General features: G+C 42.2%; 1 protein-coding gene across 1 annotated transcript in view; it reads left to right on the forward strand.

Moving 5' to 3' along the window:
• The window catches only part of lrp1bb (low density lipoprotein receptor-related protein 1Bb), a 230,197-nt gene that overhangs the window by 85,929 nt on the left and 119,715 nt on the right, over positions 1-24,553 (forward strand). The window contains exons 4-12 of the mRNA XM_062402272.1: positions 11,059-11,178; positions 11,858-11,986; positions 14,284-14,541; positions 15,549-15,711; positions 20,531-20,753; positions 21,944-22,136; positions 22,276-22,419; positions 23,669-23,905; positions 24,297-24,477. Coding sequence (XP_062258256.1) covers positions 11,059-11,178; positions 11,858-11,986; positions 14,284-14,541; positions 15,549-15,711; positions 20,531-20,753; positions 21,944-22,136; positions 22,276-22,419; positions 23,669-23,905; positions 24,297-24,477 — 1,648 coding nt within the window. The remainder of the gene's footprint in view (positions 1-11,058; positions 11,179-11,857; positions 11,987-14,283; positions 14,542-15,548; positions 15,712-20,530; positions 20,754-21,943; positions 22,137-22,275; positions 22,420-23,668; positions 23,906-24,296; positions 24,478-24,553) is intronic.

Consider the following 24,553-nt stretch of genomic DNA (forward strand, 5'->3'; position numbering starts at 1 on the left):
GCCTCAGTTGAGTACTGATTTCAAGTAGTCATTCACAAACTTATTGTATCATAATAGTGTCCACATTTTGTTGAAGATGTGGTTTTGTGAAGTTCTTTTCTGAGCAAAATTTGTATAACTCCCTGAAGGTGTTTCAGCAAATAAGTCCAATGACAATATCCTTTTGAGTCTTTTTCAATGTCACTGTCTGGCCACCAGAACAATCGATGTAACTTTGAGTCCTAGGGTGCATATTCACCGTAATGGTACATTCCCTTCAGTATAAAACTGCCAGTGGAAATGTACCCACTTGTGGAATAATAGTAAGATTGACCCTAGAAGCAGCTCTTGGTTCAAGATATTCTTGCAGAAATGAGACAAAAGTCTTTTGAACAAGGGCCTCACTCCTTTTTTAATCATGTCTTCCAGGAAATCATTTCTAAAATTCAGATACTGAATTAACTTTTTTTCCAGTTGGCGACTGTAGTGCAACAGAGTTGTGTTATGGTAATTTGAGCTTGTGATGTTCACAATTCAATCAGGCTCATGTGGACAGGATGTGCACAAATTGGTTGTTGTTCCATAGACATTTCAACAACATATTGTTCAACACATCTTATGTTAATCGCCTCCGATAGCTCCACTATTTTAGATGTGCAATTCCAATCCAGTCCACTATCTGCACCAGTGTGGTTCAGTTTTACATCTTTTCGGACAACACCTTCCTTCTAACCTTCTTATATAGTGATTTATTACTTTGCATCTGGTTGGATGTCGGGTTTTTCCAGGGGAATATTGGCTTCCTTTTTATGACAGTATTTTATTCCTGTACAAAAGGTTGCAGCACTTCCTGAGTCCAGGAGACCACACACACACACACACACACACACACACACACCTTAATGATCTCATTACCATTTGGCAGCTTGACCTGGACTGGCACAATCGCTAGAGATGGTTATTGCTAGGAATTCTCGAAGGAAACTAGTGGAGTATTCACTAGTGCTGCCGTAATTGCCTCAGTGCAGCGGTTCTCAACTTCAAGAGCTTTGTTTTTCCCAGCTTTCAACATCGCAAGTTTTTTTTCCACTCAACACACTTTCTGCTGAGCATCTTCCCGAACTCCTTGCTTGAGTGAGTAAGGTTGTTCACACATGCAATGCAAACTGAATTTAAAGAATGCAGCCTTCTCCTCAAGATTTATTTTGCTCAACTCTTTTACAGTTTTGAGTGGTGTGGGCCTTTTCACAGTAAGACACAATCTGTTTTCTGCTGTTGTAACTAATGGATCTCCAAGGTCATGCCCTGGCTGTTCCAGAAGCGAAGCAGCTCTGAAAGACTTTCAAGTCTCCTTCTCGCTCAAGGCGTCGTGTATTTTCCTAAACAAAGGCTCACATGTGATGTTTGCTTCCCTTTCATTGAAGTAAACCAGTTGCTTAAAACTGATTCTTTACTTATACCTATGCCACTGAGTCCTTCACCTGTGTCAGCTTCATCCCCTACATCAGTACCATCATGTCCAATGGTGATAGGGAACATTTGCCCTCTTTATATCAATGTTTCCCTCTGACGTTTCATCATGTCCTTCATATTTTCATATTCCATCATTTCTTTAGAATTTGCTTGGCCTCCTCTTTTTTCCAAAACATCTTTCTTTAAGACCATCAGCTTCAGCAACACTGCTGCCCTCTCCTCCCCTTGGCTGAGGATTCACTTTGTCTGCTTCTAGCGCTCTTGTCTTTGGGTTCTGATGTGTGTATTTCCACTCTGACAGTCATCTGCAAAACTCCTCTGAAAGTTGTTAAATGTTATGGTGCTGATGACGTTTGGCAGCTTCCTCCAGCCCCCTGATTTTATAGGCCCTCTAATATATTCAATATGTTTCTGCCATGTTAGGTTAATGCCGACTTTCATACATCAACGATTTCATCTCACAGCACAACTCTTCAAAGGCAACTTGTTTGCCCTCTGCAGAGACGACACTGATTTAGGCCATTTGAGGATTTGAATCAAAGCACCGGCTGAAAAGTAGGAAAATAATCTCATTACTGATGTGTGAGTGAGAAACTAATGTCTCTGGGTTCATGTTCTGGGGCAAACACAAAGCATGAGTGTACACTTAAAATAAGTAGTGTATACTTTTTTTTGGGACTTTGAGCCCTCTGCAAAATAAACAATGTCTAACATGCACCTACCCTCCCACACTCTGTTTCTGAACAACATCAAATTCTCTCACTTGATTAACTTTTCATGACAACATCTCAAACACAGATGGAGGAGCTTAAGATAACTGATGCGCTTCTTCCAATGCGACTGGTCATGAATGCAGCTCTTAAATGTTGTGCTCCTTCAATGGATTGAGAACATTTGCAGTAAATCGTCATTGTCATCGCTTTCCTCTCTCGCTGGTGATATGTGCCATTCTTTCACTGCAGTAATCGACCTTTTACTGTTTTTTCTTTTTTTTCTTTTTTTATCTATATAGCGCATTTCTAGTCTTGATGACCACTCAAAGCGCTTTACTCTACAGTTTCAGATTCACCCAATCACACACACATTCATACAGTGCATCGATACGAGCACTTTTTAATTCTATGGGGGCCATTCTGGGTTCAGCATCTTGCCCAAGGACACTTCGGCATGCAGATTGTTCAGACTGGGGATCGAACCGCCGACCTTCAGGTTGGAGGACGACCACTCTACCCCTCAGCCACATCCACCCTGATGAAGACTATTTTGTATTCACCTCCACCAAGGATGTCTTCTTATGCATCTGTTACATAGATCAGGGGGTGGATCCAGCAATTTATTTCCTCCTTCTTAAACATTGCGAATGTGGACATTTCATTCAAATCCAAATAAATGCCTGGATCTAGTGACTTATCACGTATTTTTATTCAGGGACCGTTAGAGGAGCTCTCTAAATATTGTAATTCATAATTTCAACTTAATTATATCAATTAATTCTGATGATTGGAAGGCCCTTTCTCAACCTAAAAAAACAAGCTACTTCACATATTAATCTCTTGCAATTTTCGATTCTGTCTCACATTTTGCTTCGCTGTTTGAGAAGTTGAAGTTCCAAGTGTTGTTGTCCTGATAACACTTGTTTCGATCGACTGCCAGACCCCACTGCACACTTACACAAACAACACACACACATCAGCAGACACTGACAATCAATATTTCATGCATCTCACTTTGTTGTTCCACAGTCTGGGAAGATATTGTCACTCATATCATTACTTTCTCTAATATGAGGAAACGATCTGGTGTCATCAAATCCTATTACGGCGGATTTCCTTCCTCAGGAGTGGTTAGAATTAAAATTTCATTGTTTGTCGGAAGATTTCTACACCCACACCCGAGACGTTTCTTCCAGTATTTAAGGGCATGTCAGAAGCCTGGCAGTGCACCAGTTCTGAAATCCCTCAGCAAATTGTGCTTTGAGGGATTAACAACATTTACTGTCACATTTGAGCCGTATTTGAGCTACAGGATTACATTTTTTTCAAAAGTACATGTACATGCACATGTAGCTCTCAATTTCTTGGGGAAATTATACCTTGTAGACCATCCGGACAGCTCCATGTCACTTCAAAGCTGACATACTTGGGCTTCTCAGATAACTATCTAAATACTTAACTTGTGTCACTGCAATCACAGCACATCTTATAGAAATGGTATTTCCCTGCACACACTTCTTGAATGTTTGAACCCCAGAGAGTATCTGACCCAGTTTCATCGTTTGTGGAATCAATCTTGTCTTTCTTGCCACCCAGAGGATACCAACCACAGCTTTCCACTTGGAGAATGGGTTAAGCTTGTAATTTATGGGTGGAAACTCCACTCATTAAAGGTCCTTGTGCCGGCCACGGGTGTATACCTCCTGTGTTGGGTTTTCATATTAATCTAGTCCCACATTAAATATAGGATTTTCTTGCAAACATAGATTTTTTTGGGGAAAGGCTGGCTATGCTGAGGCATCCCTGAAGGGGAGCCATAATTAGGCCAGATGGGGCAATCCGACTGTTAGCCTTGGGTTAGTTTCTTCTTGTCCATGGTCGGGCTTCTTGTGTGAGTTGGCAGAGGAACAATGCCACAGTTACCATTCATACTCTGCCATCTGTTTGGCTGAACGGTAAGGTCTGAGAAACTCCTGCTTCGAGTGGTCTGCTATAGATGTGTGAGTTTTTCCTTTGACTGATGCTTTGAAGGGAATTCTGTGTCCCAAATACTCACCATTGCCAAGCTTTTCATTGATATTAATACCTTTCATAAACAGCTTTTGTGGAAATTAACATAAACTCTGCAGATATGGTGTTTTCAAAAGGATATATTTGACGAAAGATTACATATTTGGCCTGGATTTATTTGTCCGAGGGATGTTGTGCGGTTGTAGCATAACCTTCACTGGTGAATTATTTTCATCTCATAAGTTTCCATCTCATAAGTTGGTATTTTTTCAACCCATCTCAATAATAATATCAGCCGCAATCAACCAGTGTTGCTCGAGGAGCTCGCTGTTTCACATATCACTTAAATCCCATCTGAAACAACGTCCTTGTATTTTTAATTAAGCCTTGCATTTTTCTCATGGGTAGTATTGTTTTTTTTGCTTGTTTCAACGATAGTCTGATGTTAGGTAAATAGTCTCACGATATTAACAAGGTGTTATGTTAGCAGACATGTTGGCTGACATGGAAACATAGTGCCCATCCAAGCAGTTCTACCTGGTGGAGCCATAACCTCAAACCAGAGCTAGTTCTGGATTTTCCTACACAACATTCAGGAGGAACGTTGGACCATTCGTCCTGAAATATGACTTCTGTTGTCTGCTGAGAGCTCCTGTCACGTGAGACTATTACCTTAACATCAGACTATCGTTACAATTAAAAATGCAATTCTACCTGGCCTGGAGCTGCAGCTGGTGGATAGCCATCTTGACATTATCATGTGAACTCGATAAACTTGGGAATTCATTTTTCCATCCACGATGGTCGGCAGGCAAGAAACAGAGGAAGCAAAGCCACCCAAATCACGATCTGCATGTTAAGTAAAGAAAAACTAATCTGTTATAACATTCATCTGCTTGACCAGGACAGATGAAAGCCAAGGCCTGGTTCAAATGTTTTTATGACGTAATAGTTAATGATGACATATTTTTCATTCACTACACACTGCAGTTGTACTGTCTCTAAATCGGTTGTATCTCCTCTCTAGTGCGAGAGCTTGACCACACAGTTTGAGCTGATTTACGCTCGCCATATGTTCCGCCAGTGATATGCTGACATTTCAATTTTCACATCACTGATAGAATTTGAGGGAATCATAACTGGCTCAAAGTCCCAATTTAACAAAGCAGCAGAGTCTCCTGAGCTTTGCATACAGTATCGTAGCCAGTAGCTTTTTCTTTTTTTTTAAACCAGGCATAATGTGATAACAGATGGAGTTAATTTTGTGCAATTGCGAGAATCATTGTGTTGATACATCTGATTACGGAAAATTACACTGCTGTAGACTGCAAATTAGCACTGGGCTTTCTGCTGTGAATATGCATATGCCTCTGTGCTTCAGACCGACTAACATTTGACCGCATATTCTCAGTGATTCAAACATTTTATAAATCCCAGCTTCCTATTGTGCGAAAGGGTGTCGGATGACAAGACACCACTGTTTGTTGAGCAACGAATGAATTTCTCTGCCTGTGCTCTGAACCTCAGCAGTCACCTCTCAGAATGTGCCGCCATTGTTCTTTTAGGATAAAAATAACAGAATAAAATGAATGGTGCTGCCTCTTGAGTATATGCTCACAATTATTAATATAAATATGAAATTATTTAAGTGGTTATGTATACCTCTGTGTCTCTCACCGCTGTCTTATGCCTGTCATTTGTCGTCTATTAACGGGTTTAAAGTGTTTTTGTTAATGCCAAATAATTCCGGTATATATTCATAGTAAGTGAGAAGGTTATAGATGACGGGGGGGGGGGAAATAAGCTTTTTCACACATGTCATTTTCATAGCCTATTTGCAGACCATGGTATCAAGGCTACATGCACTTGTCTATTGACTCATGCTCTCAGTGGAAGCACGGCATAGCTCTAGATATGTGCAAGGCATCAACCAGGCTCAGTGGCAGATATACAATCCCTGCAGCACTCAGTGTTTGCCAAGAGGGAAGGCTGATCATCTGGTGTCTTTGAGCTGATATAAGGATTATGTTTGAATATCTTCAGCCCAGCATGTAATCATTTTGCACACTGCTTCACAACAGGGAAAGGTGCTACTTACCCGTACCACGCGATGAATAATAATAAAACACAGGTCACGTGGGGACCATACTCCAGCCGGTGAACGAGCAAACAGAGACGGCTGCAGCAGCGTCGATTTTTGACCGATCTGTCAAGGGGCTGAACAATTTTTCAAAACTACCTCAAAATACTTAACAGGGCAACATTGTGGATGCTTCTCACTGTAGCTTAGAGTATTTTGATCTGAATTGTCAGGAATGAAACTTTATTTTAATGCAGTAATTCAATAGGACGTCTCTCACTGCTGCATCCATTGAAATCCATGCACAGAGCAAAACAATAACAGGAACTGAGGAAACTCAAGCATCACTATGCATAATACATGACTATTACACAGCCTCTAGTCCACATTTCCTACTTCCTGCTAATTCCTGTCCTGCTTCTATAGGAAAACTCATCACAACTAATCTACAGATTTATTTTTAAGTTTCCAAAGCGTTTTCTATTACGGACCCTACTGTGGAGCCAGTATAACAGCCAGCCAGTCTGCTCCCTGTTCTTTCACCAAACCATTGTTTTTCTTGGTTTTGACTGACATACAGTGCATTCAAAGTGTGTGAGAGTCAGACGGGCCTGGGAGTCTGTTCATACTGAGACCATTCAAATGCTAATGCCTCAGAAAGATGGCAGACTGTGACAATGTATCGCATGTGGCTCTTTGTAGCTCGGTGTAATTGTGGTTATTTTCAACCTGCGGCCCTCTTCCCCCCCCCCCCGAGCTATCATGATGGGCGATTATATTTGCCGTTTTTGTCATTTCACTCTGGAGAACTTCATCGCTCCATTTTGCCTGGAGTGTCGCCTGAAGTCCACCCCAATATGTCCGCCTCAATCTCACTCCATACAATCCACAAATAACCCAGACACATGCTTGCCTTCATGGTGGATGTGAAGGTTTTTCCTAGCTTGTTGCTTATGCTCACAGAAAATGTCCGTCAGATTGAGAGACTTGGGAAATTTAACTCTCTCCTAAATTATGGCACAGCCTTTAAATATAGAAATTCATGCTGATGACAGAAATTACGACTTTAATGTTGACAATGAATGTAGTGATCCTTAAGATTCAGACCCGGCTTGGCTCCATAGGCTTTAGTTCTGAACGAGTTAATCAGGTTCTTATAAAAAAAGAAAAAAAAGGTTTTCTAGTGCATGTTTCTAATTTACCCCTGTAATGAGTAATTCAGGGCTGCACAATAGATGCACTTGTTTTATGTAATGTCATAATCAGCGCCGCATTGTGTCAGCGCATTAAAAATGTGAACCAACAGACTGTCACTTTCATTCTCAGAGGGTAAAACTTTAATGGTGTCTTGTTAAATTGGGCTGAAAATGCATCCCGAGCCACAGAGTGAGCATTCTGTGTATTCCAGAGTGCCTGTGTAATTTGTGTATGTATGTATTTCTTTTTAAGTGTGGCGCTTCCCCTGTACATCTGAGAGATTTACATTTTTCACTTCCAAGCAGTTCTGTCTTTAAATCAAAGAACAGAGTAACGGAATGAGCTCCTGAAACACATCTAAAGAGCTGAGTGTTTCATAAATAAAGAAAAACTAAATGTAATTTGGCAGCAGTACGATTCCTATAAAAACCTGTGAGCCAATGTAAATTATCTTCATCCGTTGTATAAGTGCACGTATAGGCAGCCGGACTTGCTTGTGTGTCTTAAGAGTCTTCTTCGGTTCTTACCCACTAATGGGAGGTTTCAGGTATTTAACCTCTGTGGGTCTGTAGCTGTGTTGAGAGTCGTTATGTTAAACAGGCAGGTCGTTGGCCACCTCACCGGTTATGGGTTGTTGGGGTCCTCTGAGGTGTGAATGTTTGTTACCAAGTTGCAGACCCACCCTGCTATTGGTTGAGTCCCTACTGGAGCTAGGTTGTGATTGGGTATTGAGCCGTCTGGGGAGAGAATTTAGGACATTGTAGGTGCATGGCTTTAAGTTGTTGTTTTATAACACCTCCTCTGTTCAGAGAGGGATTTTTCCAGGATGACAAAGGTTCATTCTGCAACCATCTGTCTTCTCTCGGCCAAATTGGGGCCAGCTGTGGCAGAGGGGATAGAGCGGTCGTCCTCTAACCAGATCAGAATGGTTCGATCCCGGGCGAGATACTGAAAGAAAACAAGCTGCTGTGAATGTATGCGCGGGTGGGAAACCAGTGTACTGTAAAGAGCTTTGAGTGCCCATCAAGATATATAAATACATAACCATTTACCATTAAACCTCCACAGAAGAGTGTAAGTGAACTGCTGAGTCCTGGCCTGTGGGAGGGGCTAACATCACATCCAGGGAACAGGGTTAAAGAAGTGCAGCTCGCCCTCCAACTGAACTGAAACATTGAAAGAAGAGTTTCTTTCATCGTCTTTTGTCTAAAACTGTGAGGCCCTTGCTAACCTGCCTGACATGTTTAGTAGTTTGAAATAGTTTCTTTTTTTTTTATCTCGTAAAGATGTTACCTTGTCTTCAAGTGAGAAATTGAAGGTCTGTCTTAGTGGGAGTAAAATTACTTTGTCTGAGAAAATCTCTCCAGGCCACGTTGTTAGAAAGCCTCATTTTCTGCACAGTTTGAGTCTCTGGTAGTTTAAGCATCGAGGAGAACAATTTGGCCGGTGAATGTATCTCCGAGGTCTTTTGACATCATTAGAGAATCTCAGGCTGAGAATAAGCAGCACACGTGTTTTTACAGGATGGGAAATTGCTCTCAGGAATTAGGCCTTTTGATAAATCGGTTCCCCGTTGATTTACATACAAATTATTCGTACAAAAAATGTTGGTTTATATTTCAATGTCACACAAATGTAATGGATTCATTTGAATTTGCATGGACAAAATGTTTTTATGCACTGGATTTCAGCAGAGAGCGACTCCTCTGGACCACACTACACCTATGTATGTGTGTTTCATGTCTCTCTGTATTAAATCGTACCTGGATGATTTCTCTATACCAGTAGATCTTTTTTTATATTTAGATATTTCTTTTGGGGCTCATGATTCTGTGTCACGCCTTGTCTAGTGCAGAGACTTATTTTGTCTACCGCCTAGTGTGTTTGAGCTTCACTTGGCAACTTTGGATAAATGCCTGCACGTTTAACTTATAGCAAAAACCTCCACCTGACAGTCGCAATTATCTAGAGTAATGAAGTATGGAGCAAGCCCAGGATGATTAATGTCAACAGCACGGCCTTTAAGCACATCAATGCAGGGCCTTTCTGCAGGAGGAGTTTCTTTCCAGAGTCAGCTTCAGCTCTTTGCTGCCACAAAAGCATCTCCTCCTTATGAGCAAATATCCAAGCAGGCTCTCTCTCTCCCGGTCATTGAGGACCGCTCCGCTGCCATTTACCTCATTCAATACGTCTAAGTTTCCCTGTTCTCTATCTGCTGCAAAAAATAATCCCTAAAAATGAAACAAATTCAGTTCACTCAAACCTCTGTCAGTCACAGCTCCTCTGAGGACTGTGTGGAAACCAAAATGAACATAAAGTTCAGCCCTGTGGTCCCATCTCAGCCCCCTGTGGCGCTGTTAAAGGATGCAGGATTATTATTCTGCACCATTTTGTTTTTAAATAGCAACTCCCTGTATACACTTGAGTGGAGCTCACACTCACACAGTTGTGACTCTTTTCTCAAGTCATATGGAGTAATTATTTAAAGCCCAATCAGATCTTAACACAGATTAACAACAGTGAAGAGGTGGAGTTGTGATTCTGTACGTCTGTCAGAATGCTTCATGCCCGGCCTCAGCTTGTTAGTCACACGCCATATTTCTTGGCTATATCCTCATTTCCCTTCGCTATTAAACCGATTTTATGATTATCAGTTGACGTATTGCTCCACAACAAACATTCACTGAGCTCCGCAGCACATATTGCTCTCCAAACAATCCAGCGGCACCATCCATCTTAATGTGTCAGTGAGCCGCAGAGAAGTTTAGATACTGTAATGAGAAACAGACCTCTGATAACTCGCTGTTTCTTAAAAGTGACTGATCCACTGACATCACATAATTCCGACTTCTCAGAATTCTTCTCATTTTATTCAGAAAGCGATGATAACTGAAGCTTTGATTTTCACTCAGCTCCCATTGTGCTGTTGGATTTAAGTACACCCTGTCAAGATTTTTGTTTTTCTTCATAACGTCTTGAACTTGTTATCACAGGAAAGACCAGGGACAATCAATGCAAGCTTTTATCTTTTGACTGTAAATTGACATTAATTAATGTTCTGCAGTGGCATATCAATCATTGTGCTGTTAAAGCTTTGTTTTGAGCCTTTTTCCACTGTGCCATTTGTTCTGCCGAACATTCATCCTGCCATAATTAGTCATTCTCTGTTCATTTCGGTTGAAAGATCAGTGCTATGCAGCATCCTCACCAGTCAATAATCAGAAAATACGCCGTATTTCATAAGCTGCCGGTCAATTACTGTGGCAAATGATGACTTCACAGGAAAATGGCAGAAATATCTTTTAACCCTTTATTATCAGATTTCTCAGAAACTTTACGACAGCGTTTTACTCCCCAGCTGCTGATGCTGTGTGACTTTCAGATGGTCTAAGCTCTGAAAAGATACACACAAATGTAAGTGAGTCTTAGAAACTTTTGTCTAATAGCTTGTGGTCAGCTTTTTTTTTTGCCGAATGACAAGGGAGCAGTTTTGACCGAAAGAGCCAAGAAAAAAGGAAAAAAATGTAAAAACTAATTTCCCATTGCACCGACCCTTTCTTACCCTTTTTCCTCCAATCTCGCCCCCCCCTCTCTTCTCCCCCGCAGAGCTGCTGTCAGCCTGCCACGAGCTCAGGTGCCGCTACGGCTGCGTCATGACGAGAAACGGCACCTTCTGTTTCTGCGCTGACGGCTTCGAGGTCGGCGAGGACGGGACGAGCTGCAGAGGTAGGATTTTGCTGAGGCGCTGGTGGGAGGCCTCCTGCCACAAAGCCCCCCCCCCCCCCCCCCCACCCCACACACCAATCTCTCCTCATGCCCTCGGCCCAGACTTCCTTCAGATGAATAAGCGGGAGGTGCTGGGTATATGAGAACCATCTGTCTGCAGGCAGAGCCTTATGTACAGCGCATTACACCCCGAACACACACACACACACACACACACACACACACACACACACACACACACACACACATATTGCAGACAGAGTGCACGGTTTCACGTTGTCTCTTTCTCTTCTTATTCGTGCCCTTGTTATGTGCCACAGGCCTGGTTTCTGACAGCGAGCCAGGAAGACAGGATTTTGCTGTCGAAGGTGCCTCGAGTTGTTGTGTCTTACTTGGACGCTGCTCGTACCTTAAAGCAAAGACATGGCATAACATTGCATAATTGCACTGGAGGAAAAAAGGTTTAACAAGTAGCAGCGCTCACTGAACTTGATCCTGTTTTGAGGGAGACATGAGAAAGAGTCACTCGTAGGGGACAGTAGCTCCGAAAAAAATTGGTTAGAGCAGTAATTATACTTGAGGTTCTAGAGTGAGGCCACATTAAGTATACTTTATGTATTTGGGTCATGTTTGAGCACACCTAATTTGTTACAAATGACTCACTTCCTTTTTCCATAAGATCATGATGAATGTGCCGTATACGGCGCATGCAGCCAAACCTGCACGAACACCTACGGGTCGTACAGATGCAGCTGCACCGAGGGATACATCCTACAGCCTGACATGATATCCTGCAAAGCAAAACAAGGTGAGCGGCACACTTGCAATCGGGGGAAACAAGTTCATCTGCATCCTATGTACTTTCTCATTTAGAAAAATAAACAAGGCCAGTTTTCTAGAGGGCGGAATTCTAGCTTGTAATCTCCACGGCGCTCGCCAAGATTAATGTGGTTTAGCAGTGACCACATCTATCACCCACATGGGAATGGGTAGACATGGTCAGGCCGGGATAATGATAAAATTAATGAGCAGGAGACTTTAAGTGGGAGCAGTCTGGAGTATTTTGTGCAGAGACAATGCCCAGCGTCACCCTGATTTATGTTAATGCCTGATGCCTGTGACAAATCTGTCCCGATGAGTAAAACAGCCCACTTAGAAATAAAACAACCAGAAGAGGTGTTGTTTTTGGTGGTCCGCCATCCTCGGGTACAATCTTAACCACGTGCAGTGTGTATTTGTGTCTTGCGTTGAAACATAACATCAGACAGATTATTTTTTTAAGAATGTTGTCACAATGGCATATACGGTATGGGTTGAAGCTAGCCTGAGGCCCAACACAACTAGCTGGGGAGAACGCCACTGCTGCAGCTTTTAATCAATGTGACTGGTGTCCTACCAGGAATAAACTGAATATGATTACCCATAAACTTAACTGAACCCCAATGCTCACATGCATTAATATTAATTTAGCAGAGAGCGATGGTGGTACAGGGATAACTATTGGGGCTACCCTTGGTTGTAAAAAGCGTATGAATATACATTTCAAATAGAGCTCTCTGAGGCCAGAAGATGAGGAGCAGCAGGGTATGAAAAACATATTAATGTGCCGAGAGTGAGATTAAAGTTAAAACTCCACAGCACAATATTTGGGAGGCGTGGAGGGGATTTCATCCTGATTTAATCTCTTCTCATTTGGCTCCGACTAATGTGAAAGGTGTAATATATAATTTTTTTCTATTTGTACTTTTGTCTGCAAATCCGACTCCACTGATGGTTTTCATGTCTTCTTGATTTTGCACTTCACTGACTCATGTGAAGTCGCAAATTACAGATTATGCAGCAGAGGGGTAATTGTATGTTGGAAACAAACATATTTATCCGACTCCTGTAGAATATATTAGGTGGCAGGAATTATTCGGGATGTCTGAACAGCAGACCCACCACTGCAAACAAAAACAAAATAAAGTATTTTTCTACATATATGTATTTTTATTCAACAAATTCAACAATTTTGATTCAACAAGCATCTTTCTTCTCAAAATTGTGAGACTGTCACTCAGTCCCAAGCGCACAGTGTTCCTGCCTGAGATGTAGATGAACTTAAGGTCCAGAATATCTATTGATTTTTAACTAGGGGATACCTCTCCTTACCAGGGACTCTAGCTTCTTGAAAAATATTTTTTCAAAAATTGGTAAATACTACATTTTCAAGATCTACATGCTTAAATATTAATGGCAATGAAGGAGTCAACATGTACAAGTGTCCACTCATTAAAAAATGTAACATCTGATGCTAGTACATCTGGTCTTTTAGTATTTTTTAACCATGGAGGTCTCTTGCACAGACCAATAGGCTACATCAGGTTTCTGATTCTCTATACCTGGACCCTTCTTCATAGGCTCTGGTCTTTTTCTGGGACGTTTTCCAGCAGGAAAAATACACCTCCTTAATTTCAAACTATTGTTGCCGTTAAACCAAAACCATCATCATACGAGCCACAAGTGCACAATTCAACAATACATAAAAAAATATGCATCAGTGCTCAATGTTGACTCAAAGGGATAAGGAAGGGAAGAGCCACTCTGATTAAAAGAGCGACCCTCGACTTGACTGTGTCCTTCTGAAGTCGTTAACCTCATGTGGGAGAATGGGCCTGCACCTCATGCAGTCAAGGCCATAAAGCAGCTGATCTCAGTTTTAGCACCGTGGACACCAAGCAGGGAAAATAGTCTGTTATGGTTAATGTTCCTGGTTGTGTTCGTTCAACTCAAACAGTTTTGAAAATCATTTTTTGTTTTGATTGCTTTGGGGCTGTTTCACCCAGTGTTGGATTTGAGTTACACCCTTTGTTTCTGGCTTGCTGTCTCCTTTGTGTCTGTGTTATTCTAGTTTCTCCCTCTAATGGTGAAGGAATCTTTAATCATGGAAACCTTCTGTTATTTTTCTTTTTCTGTGTTCCTCAAAAGTGTTTTGGCTCCTCTTTAAAGTCCATATTTAGAAATTATTCTCCCTCTTTTCCTTGAGGTCTCTTTGGTCTCTTGATGTAAGATTACATAATTGTGAAATAGAGAAAGAAAATAATGCCTCCATATTTTCCACTCCAGATCCCGGTGACAGCCGACCGGCGCTTCTCATTGGCGGCTCGGATCGTATTGTCATCACCCATCTAAATGGAACGGGCCTCAAGCCCCTGAGGTCTTTGAGTGCAAATGGAACTCTGGCGCTGGATTTCCAGCACAAGCAGGAGAGTGTGTGCTGGGTCCTGTCGACTGAGTCCTCCGGGCAACTCCGCTGTGCTGAAACCAGGAACCTGCGTGGATTCACACGGGAGCAGCAAATCAAAACACAACAAAGTCTGCAACGTATGTTCTCCACTGTTTTAATTCTCCCACAATCCTTTTTCTTTACTCTGATGGTAGTTTTTGAGTAATAACCTGTTTCTTGCATCATCAACACTTTCATTTACGAATAATGATACAGATCAACCAGTGCTCTGTGACTCACACGCAGGCTTTTACTTTCTCTTTTTTCTCTTTCCCTCTTTCTTCTCTCTCTCTCTCTCTCTCTCTCTCTGTGTCTTGCCATTATCTGTGTGGTTGTAGGCACGTTAGACTCAGTGGTCGAGGTCCACACCTTTCTCTTACAGCTGTCCGTCAAACGTGCAGGATACACAAGCAGCAGTTCTCTCTCTCTCGCTCTTCCTTCGCCCAGTTGATCTTGTCCAGATTCTCACACATACCAGACATACTTGACATTAATATGCGTGTCAGTTTTCAATTTGTCATTTAACAGTTTCCAAGTGGAACAACAGATCCAAGCCTGCATCAGAGGAGTCAGGGTTTTAGACGCCTGTCCTTTAGAAGAAAATAAGCAAAACCGTCTAATTAATCAGGATCTCAGTGACTTTGGTAATTTAGATGTCCACTGCACCAATTTCACACATCAAGATAAATTTACCTCGTCATGGCGAGAATGTTTTTTGATTGCCGCCTGTGCCTCTCAGGGGGTCTTTTCAAAATGTTTTAAAAATAACTCTGAATATGTCATTAGGGTTATTTCAGCTTTGACTAATGAAATACAAAGACAGCAACTCTGCACGTCAAAGTGGTTCCTGGAGTCTGAAAGGTGTTAAGAGATCCTGACAAGCTGCTTTATGAAAAGAGAACAATCAAATATAATTGCACCTTGAATAAAAATTAAAAGTTGACACGACTTAGCCTCAATTTGTCTCAATAATTTCTATAATAATTTTCTTTCAAGTGTGTCCTTTGGTTATCAGAAAACCTGATGAAGAAGTGTTTTATATCTATTAATACATTCTATTCAGCTGTTTTTCACAAGACTCTAACTCAAGCTCGTCCCATTGCAGATGTGGAGCAGATGGCCATTGACTGGTTGACGGGAAATTTCTATTTTGTCGACCGGGCCAACGACAACATATTTGTCTGCGACCGTGGCGGCGACACGTGTGTTACTATCCTGCAACTAGACCTCCTCAATCCTAAAGGAATAGCTCTGGATCCTCTCATGGGGTGAGTATCCTGCAGCCTACTTAATACACCGTCTCCGAAAGCCCGGCGAGGCTCATTTATCATAATGCATCTTTTGTTAAGCTGAAGAAAAAAAAAAATCACGGAAGAAGAAGAAGAAGATGAAAAAAAATCACTATGCATAACAATTGACTTGTCTGGAAGAATATGAGTGAGTTACAATGAAGGGATTTAAATGATTCCCCATCCTTCGACTCAGCCCTTTTCTCTTTGAGCTGTGTAATTTGGTGGATGGCTGTTGACAGCTTCCGCTGTCTAGACATTCATTTGTATTCACTGATTTCACCCTACATCCCTCAGTAGAAAATTCCCCCTGCAGGACTTTCCATTACAGGATTTTTGTCTCAGTAGAGATCACACACACACACACACACACACACACACACACACACACACACACAGAAAATTACTTAGCCACTGTGAAGTAAAAAAATATATTCCCGCGGTGCACTCAGTGAAAACGGAGACATGTCCAGCATGTGGCTGACAGTCACATGGACGTTGACACTGGTGCAGAAGTTATTATGTAGATTTCTTGGCAGTTTCTTGTGTCGTCTTGTGTCTTTGTGCAAAAGCGCAAAACAGCCAAATAATTTAAATGAATTGCATTCAGCAGCTGAAGCAGAATGTGAAGCATTTATGAGCAGCTCAGACTTTTCTGGACTTTTATTTCCAGTGAGCAAGAGAAGAGGTAAATCATGACGACTCAAGAGCAGGTAGCTCGGAGTCAAAGCAAGTATTTAATAATGCACTTTCTTTTTATGATTTTGGAAAACTGTTCTGAAAAAAAGCCCTTGAACTTGTATCCAAGAAAATAACCACTAAACATTAATAACAATGGAACCATCTTGCTGCTGTACGTGGCATGACCTCCATAAGACCAACTTGACATAATTATTGTATTTATCTTGACTAAATTAATTTGCAGGTTGAAGCTGACCTACGTTGCCTCATTGTGGATTTTTTGAGATGATAAACTCTCTTCATTTAACAGCTACTTTAAAGCCACTCGGTTTTCTGGAATAATCAGCTGCTGGTTTCTTAATGAAACAAATAGTTTGGATTTGGTCGGCAGCTTCTCTGTGTTCTCATTAGATTCCGGTCAGCCACTGGAAAGCCTCACGGCTAATAATACATATTTTGTATGTTTGAGTTTCTACTTTGGCTGGCTCCTTGTGAATAATGCTACACAAGTGAGCTTGTGGATTCTGTGTTTTTGACGGAATCACACATGACTCATACAACCGCCTGTTCTGTTGTTTGTATAGAGGTATGGTATCATGGATATACTCTGCTGGCCCCAAAGGGAGATGGACAACATGCAGGCTGCAGCTAGATTGACATTGTATTACATATAAGTTTTCCAATGCCTCCTCCCGACTCTAATTGGAGAGACACGGCTGCTTCTGTTTCTGTTTCTGTTTCTGGAAGAAAAAAAGACAGAAGAGCCTGAGAGAGGTCTGTCAGCCCGGAGCAATGGAGCGAAAACAAAAGAAATCAGGGAGGTGTTATAGAAGCATGGCGTGTGGAGGTGTTTATAGAATATGCTCTGGTTTGCCGATCCATTTTTATTGTTATTTGACTTCCTGCCTCTCACACTATCAGGTACGGCGTTTCACACAGGAAAAAGGTTTTGACAGTAAAATAAATTTTTCCTTTATGGTTCATTTGCTCTTTTTTTTTATTTTTTCCCCGCATATCTATACAACTCCAATACGTTGTATTTTTAGTTAATGCCTGTTCCTGAGAAGGATGTGGTCTAGGTTTGAAAGTCCAATCCATTCATGTTGGAATTAATTAGTCTAATTTTAGCAGAATGCCAATAAGTGAGCCATGTGATTATATACAATAGATGTGTATGCTACTACTTGTTTTACCAAATCCATTTTGGAAAACGTTTGCTCCCTGAATTGTGTTGTGTGACTGTTGTGTGTGATGTTTCCAAGTAAAGGAAATGCTATGTTATTACTGATGGTGCCTGATGTTGGTTTTAGATTAAACATTAAGGCCTCACCATTCGTCCTGTGGGAGCCATGAATGTTTGTTCTAGTTTCCATCGCAATCCATCTCATAGCTGTAAATGTTCCTGCCATGTTGGAGCTTTAGGTAAAATCAGGGCATCAGCAAAGTCACACTAAGTCACCCAGCCTCATGCAATAACATTTCCATATGCATGCTCTAGTATTTTTAGTATTTTCTTACTCTTTTCTCTGACGCTTGTTCATATGAATCAATCCAGAATCAAGCAAACTCTCTAAACTTGACAACTGTGCCACAAATAGCTTGTTTGTATCGTTTGTTTCGGACAACACTGTCCCAGAAGAATCTCACACTGCAGATGCTTATCAGAAATCAGCAGACAAAAACATTACACATTGATTTTGTCAGTTGTCGTATTAGAGGACGCAAAACAAGTGTGGCAGCGGCAAAGAGGCGATGAGAGAAACAGGCTGTGATGAATGTGGGAGTCGGTCACGGGGGGGTGACTCTCACTCAGATATTAGACAGTATTTCAGCGCAGAGCTGGTGACATGTAAATGGCGGCTCTTATAACACAGGACACTAATTGGCAGGAGCCTGTATAACGACTTTGAGGCTTTTGTCAGAATGAGAGAATTAAATGTATAATCACTGTGATGAAATATGCCACTAAAAACCACCTCTCAGTAAATAAGAAGTGGAATTGTGGAGAGAATATTCACACACTGCATTAGAGTGTTTGGGTTGATGGATTCTTTCCACAAGGCCATCGTGTGAACATGGGAATTATGACTCATGTCTGTCAGGAGCAGGGGAGGAAGCAGTGTGACGCTGGTGTTGTTCAACATGTCAGACTGTCCACTTATAACTCACAACGTTTTGTCTATGACCTTAAATGATGTTGGTCACAAAAACGTTTCCCACCAGTGGTCAATGCTGGTCACCATTAGCCCTGATTTTCAAAATGCTAACCAATGCATTTTGCTCTGTAACTGAAACAAACCCCAACAGATTATAAAATAAAAAATTATAAATTGATTTATTGATGCAAAAACTCAAAATAATTACGTTCCAAGGGGTCTTGTCTCATTAACTTCCCCTGCAATGCTGCTCTCTGATACATAGACACTGGAGGCAGGCACAATAAAAGCAGCATTTCCCATTTTCTTTGTGGTAATTTGGGGGATGTTTAGAAGGCAGGCTGCAGAGGAGCTCAGGGTGTGTGAATAGACATAAAGTGATACACAATATGTGATGCACAGAGGAGCCAAACCACTTAGTACCTCAGAAACCATAAGGACAGCTTGAGAATCAATTTTGAAAGACACAGGAGCCAGTGTAACTCATTGAAAACAGGTGTTGTATTTAGCCTAACTTTTTTCTTGCAACAGGGAACCGAACAACACCGCACTAAACCTGAAATGTCCTTTAACCGACATAAAGACACAGCGCACTGCCTCTTTAAGTATTTCAAATTGCTGGGTCTGCACAACCGGTGCAATTAGCATGAGGCGCTGGCCACGCTGTCTGACTGTGGCACTGCGAGGACAAAGCTCCAGCAGCTTCCACTGGTAATGAGCTTCAGCCAGAGAGCAGCGGGAAGCTGACTTAATCTGCACGAGTCAAGTCAGGGGAGAGAGTGGGCCGCCCTTTGAACCGCAGATCAGGCTGCTCCGGAAAAGCGTCGGCGTCAGCAAGGAGCACGGCTCCCCGAACAGGTGCACCTCCACGTGGCATACAAATCATGGCTTTTCTGATATTACGATTGTGCTGTGGCCATATCTGGAAATACTGCAGCCTCAACGAGATCCATGGAAGATGTTTTGAAATGAGCCCCCCCTGATAACATGATGGCATGGGACCAGAGCAGAAAAGATTCTCACGGCAAAACAGAAGATTGAGCAGACAGTGTTACAACAGACTAAACTGCAAAGTCATGTTTTATTTTACCTGTAGCTTTCTGTCTCTTTCATACCAAGCAGTGGTAGAAAACAGTCGATTTCCTTCAGCTGCAGTTCAGGTTGGATTTTTAGGCTGAAACGTCCCTTTTACAATAAATGAAAACGAAATTGCAAACTTTGACACAGTTAAGAGACATTTCTTCCTCTTGAAGAGTATGAATCCGTTATCTCCACTGCAAAATGACGGGCTGCTTCAGCTGAGTGTTTTGTTAATTCAATTTTGCGAAAATCCTTAATCTAATAATTATTTTACTACGGCAGTGAAAGTGGTTTAAGGTTTTAAAGGTGTCTGCTCGTAGTTGTAATCTTTTGCAATTTTACAGTTAAAGAAAGCAAGATAAGAAAATGATGAAGATAAGAATGTGTATCTTTAACATTTATACTAAATTAGGTTTTCTATTGCCAGCACCTGTAATCCACATCCACTGCTCTAGCACAGTTTCCAGTATTATTCAACAGACTGTCACAAAAGAAGACTTGTTTTTAAAGCCAAAAACTACAGTAGAATAATTTGAACGCTGCTAAAGCCACATCAATGCTCTATGGCACATTCGTAAGTCAAACTGGTGCTTGGTTTCTGAGGAGCAATTCTTTCCCACATTTGAAATGGACCCATTGTAGGTGTGTTGCTCTAAATAGGCAGAGAAGTGGAGGCAGGAGTATATGCAGCTGTGCTACTGAGCTATGATTGGATGATCGGTGTTCACAGGTCAGGTGAGGCAATATATTACACTGTCGTTGTGTTTCAGCGAATGTCAGTGATTTATGTGTGTAGAAGAAATACGGGATCAGGAGGACGGAATGAGACTCTGCTCCACATCCCCATGTAAATAACCATTTGATCCCTCCTCCGTCTGCAGAATGCTCTTCTTCACCGATTACGGGAATGTGGCCAAACTGGAGCGCTGCAACATGGACGGCACCAACCGCACCCGGCTAGTGGATTATAAAATTGAGCAGCCCACTGCTGTGGCATTGGACCTGGTGAAGAAGCTGGTGTACTGGGCGGACGCCTACCTGGATTACATCGACGTGGTGGATTATGACGGCGGGAAAAGGCACACCGTGATCCATGGGAGCCAAGTGAGTATCACGTTCCCCTGTAAAGCTGCATTAGATCCTCCAACAGGCTCCACATATTGAGGGGCCATTGTGGACACATGTCAATGGGAACCTGAAGTGACAATTTGCCGCTTTTAATAGCACTGTCTCCCTCTGGATTTGAGAGACTTTTGAGATTGCGTCATGAGAGCATGTTTCCGTGTTCATTCTCTGTTATAATTCAGCCTTCCTTTTAATAGAGGAGGTCTATTGAAAGGGGAATAGCTGGTTTATTAACTGGAAGGAGCAGAGGCACATGTGAGGCTTTCTTCTAAATGAGCGTATCTAGTTTCTCTTCAGTGGACCACTTTGAGGCCTTTCATCACAAATATGACTATTCATTAAAATAACCCTTTTAAACTACTTGGACTAGATGCTCAACATTCATGAGGAAAGGAAAAAAAAAAAGTGTATTTCTGATGATTTGTTTGGAAGGCAGGTGTTCTTTGCAAAAATAATTTCCATCTCTATTAGTTGTCACCTTATTGGAGGATCACTGCTTGTGCTTAAGAATTGAGATAAAAAAAGAAGAAGTGTATTGTTTCAGTTCAATTAAGCTCCTTGTCTGCCGCCGCTCCCAGCTTTCCTGGTCTTTCCTCTGATGCGGCTGATCCTGATTGATGGGTTGATTTTGTCATTGTGTTCAATCCAGCATGTGGCACCGCTATAGCTGGAGGTAAAGATCCTTTGAAGCTTAGTGTCGGGAAAGTTACAGTGTTAAGGTAGAGGGCTGAGGTATATTCCATAGGGGGAAGATGGTTGAGTGGTTTGTGCTTTACTTTTTTTGTTTAGTAATTTATTTATTTATTCTGACGCATGTTTCTTGGTGCACCTCATGTTCAGGTGTCACCCGGCAAAGCTCAGGGTTTTCTTCTTGTGACTACAGCTCATCCAGCCATGTCGCTTGGTGTCAGGCTGCTAAATGTAGCATGGAGGCTGTGTTGTCAGGGCCAGTGGCTTCCCTGTGGACTCTAGGTTTTGACCCTGTGTGGGTAGCCAAATTTACAGACTGCCCCACCCCCCTCTCCCATACCCCTCATGCTCGCAAGATAAAAGCCCTCTCATTAATTTATTTGTGTTATTCTTTTGCCTGCATTCCTCTTGAGGATTTACTTATTTTTGGCTTCAGGGATGAAGCAAACAATCACCAATGGTTCTCTCTTATTTTCCAGGTGTCGTACATTTATGCACTCGCTGTGTTTGAGGACTTCCTCTATGCTACCCACTCTGACCCTTCCAAAGGGAGTTCCACTGTGGAGCTGCTGCAGATCCAGAGGTTCAACATCACAGCGGATAGCACAACACTTGCCAGCCTTGGGAATACCAGAGGACTCCGGATTTACCACAAACTCACTCAGCCACGAGGTAAAGAAACAATTTCTATATAGGTTAATTTGAATCTACCTCACATTGTGGCTCACACACTGGAGTCTGTTTTAGTGCAGACAGATGATGCTTTTGATGGTTTATAATGATTTCCTGTCCTCTTTGATTTCTTCCACAGTCAGAAGTCATGCATGTGAAACAGATTCATACGGGAAGCCGGGTGGATGCTCCCATATCTGCCTTCTGAGCGGCAGCTACAAGTCCAGATCCTGCCGCTGTCGAACTGGCTACAGCCTGGGCTCTGATGGACAGACCTGCAAAAGTCAGTGCATGCATGTATTCTGCCTTGGGTGTAAATAAGGTACATCATTGGGTACTTTAGTGCATATCTGTAAAAGCGATTCTGTTTCTTCCATGGAAATTGCCATCTGAAGGATTGTCAGTGCACATGTCTTCTGTTATTCATGAATAGGAATCGTGACATATGCCTGAATAGGACTTCACGCAGCAGTGCTCTCTTTGACATGCACCTATAAAGGTCATGTGTCATATTAGAGCTGTGGGTGTGCCAAACATACGTCAGCCGGCGACCCGCAGGGATAACGATCAGCGCTGGTGGAGACAAACCGTTTGAAAGCGACATTCCCCTTTTCGCGATCCTGATCGATTATCATCATAATGAGGTTTTAAGTTTGTCTGGATTTGTTGTCTGTCCTGATCAATTGTTGGACATTGTGTAGTTGACAATAAAAGCATAAGATCAAATGGATGACACAATCAGAGGGCCCACCATGTTTCGATCGGGGTAACGAAGCACTGGGAGACCTGGCATGACAGATTTGATTTATTCCCCTCTCAGAGATGTTCTGATGACACCAGCTATCTCTCTCTCGCTCGCGCTTTCTCTCTCCCAAAGCATAATGAGATTCAGTGCTAAATGGTAGCGCTTCTTCATGCAGCAGTCACGGTGGGGTTTGATATCTAGGTCTCTCGCAATGTTTAATTGTCTCTTGGGTAGTTGGTCTCTCCCTCACGAAATGATAAATTGAAGTGAGGCCTGTGTGGTCCTCACCCCCAGCATCCCAGTCTCCTGGGTAGGGGCTGAGAGCGAGGAGAGGTCTGCTTCCCTCACTGGAAGCCCTCCTTCATTCCTGCTCTTCGCTCTCCAGAGGATCCCAAAGGGTTCGGGAACGTACAGCCCCCTGAGCGGCTGGCGGGCCACCGAGGAGTTGCCTCAGGTTTCTGGGCCTCTGTTTGCCTTTCTACCGAGACACCGTGTTATTTTAGATCAGAAGCGGTGTTCGCAGCCAAGGTTGCCATTGTGTGTTTGCGCAAGCCTTTTCCTTCTTTTACTGTCACGGCAGCTATGTAGCAGGACCGTGATTGAGGGGGCCGAGTATAGTCACTGGCACTGATTACTGTCTCCATTAAGGTGAATGGATAGTGCTGGCTCTGGCTCTCCTTTAAGAACAATGTGGCCTGTAAGAGGGTTTAATGCTGGGATCAGCATTGATGAATTAGACCAATTAATTGACAATAACAGTAAAAAATTATCCTTTCTTGCTTTGTAGAGCCCAAAAGCGATCTCTTCCTGTTCTACGGCAAGGGGCGACCCGGGGTGATCCGCGGCCTGGACATGAACATCAAGTCCAGCGATGAGCACATGGTGCCAATCCAGGACCTGGTCAACCCTCGAGCCATCGACTACCACGCAGAACTGGGACACGTCTACTTTGCTGACACAACCAGTTTCCTGATTGGGCGGCAAAAAATAGATGGAAGCGGTAGAGAGACGATTCTCAAAGATGGTGGGTTTAAATGCTGTTTTATAATAACAGCAGTGATACCCTTAAATAAGTTATGCTTACTGCGATGTCTTAGAATACTGAGCCTGTAGTGTAAGGTTAAATTAAATTGTTGCACTCTTAATCTATTTAATACTATATAATTAATTTGTTATACTTATCTGACAAAAGCCATTTCTGTTGCCAAATTTGATTTCTGTTTTATTTTTGCAACCATCCATATAACTCAATGTTAAATGGAGTGAATAGAATCAGGTGATGATAATTAAATACTGATATTCCCTTTGTTAAAAGAAACTAAGTCATGGTACTGCAAATAAATGTTTTCTAAAAATGAGATACCATTGTTTGTGGTGATTCAGATAATAATTCTGTGCTGATGGTTCTGTCGTAGATCTGGACAACGTTGAGGGAATCTCCGTGGACTGGATCGGGAACAATCTGTACTGGACCAACGACGGCTACAGGAAGACGATCAGCGTTGCCAGACTGGAGAGAGCCTCTCAGACCAGAAAGACTCTGTTGGAAGGGAATATGTCGCACCCACGGGCTATCGTGGTTGACCCTCTAAACAGGTCAGGGAAATGGAAACAACTATACAGTTTGACAGCTATTTGAAGGAAAGCATGTATTGCTATGGGTAAAAGTACA

Source organism: Platichthys flesus, chromosome 13 (genome assembly GCF_949316205.1).
Source record: "Platichthys flesus chromosome 13, fPlaFle2.1, whole genome shotgun sequence".
Taxonomy (NCBI): domain Eukaryota; kingdom Metazoa; phylum Chordata; class Actinopteri; order Pleuronectiformes; family Pleuronectidae; genus Platichthys; species Platichthys flesus.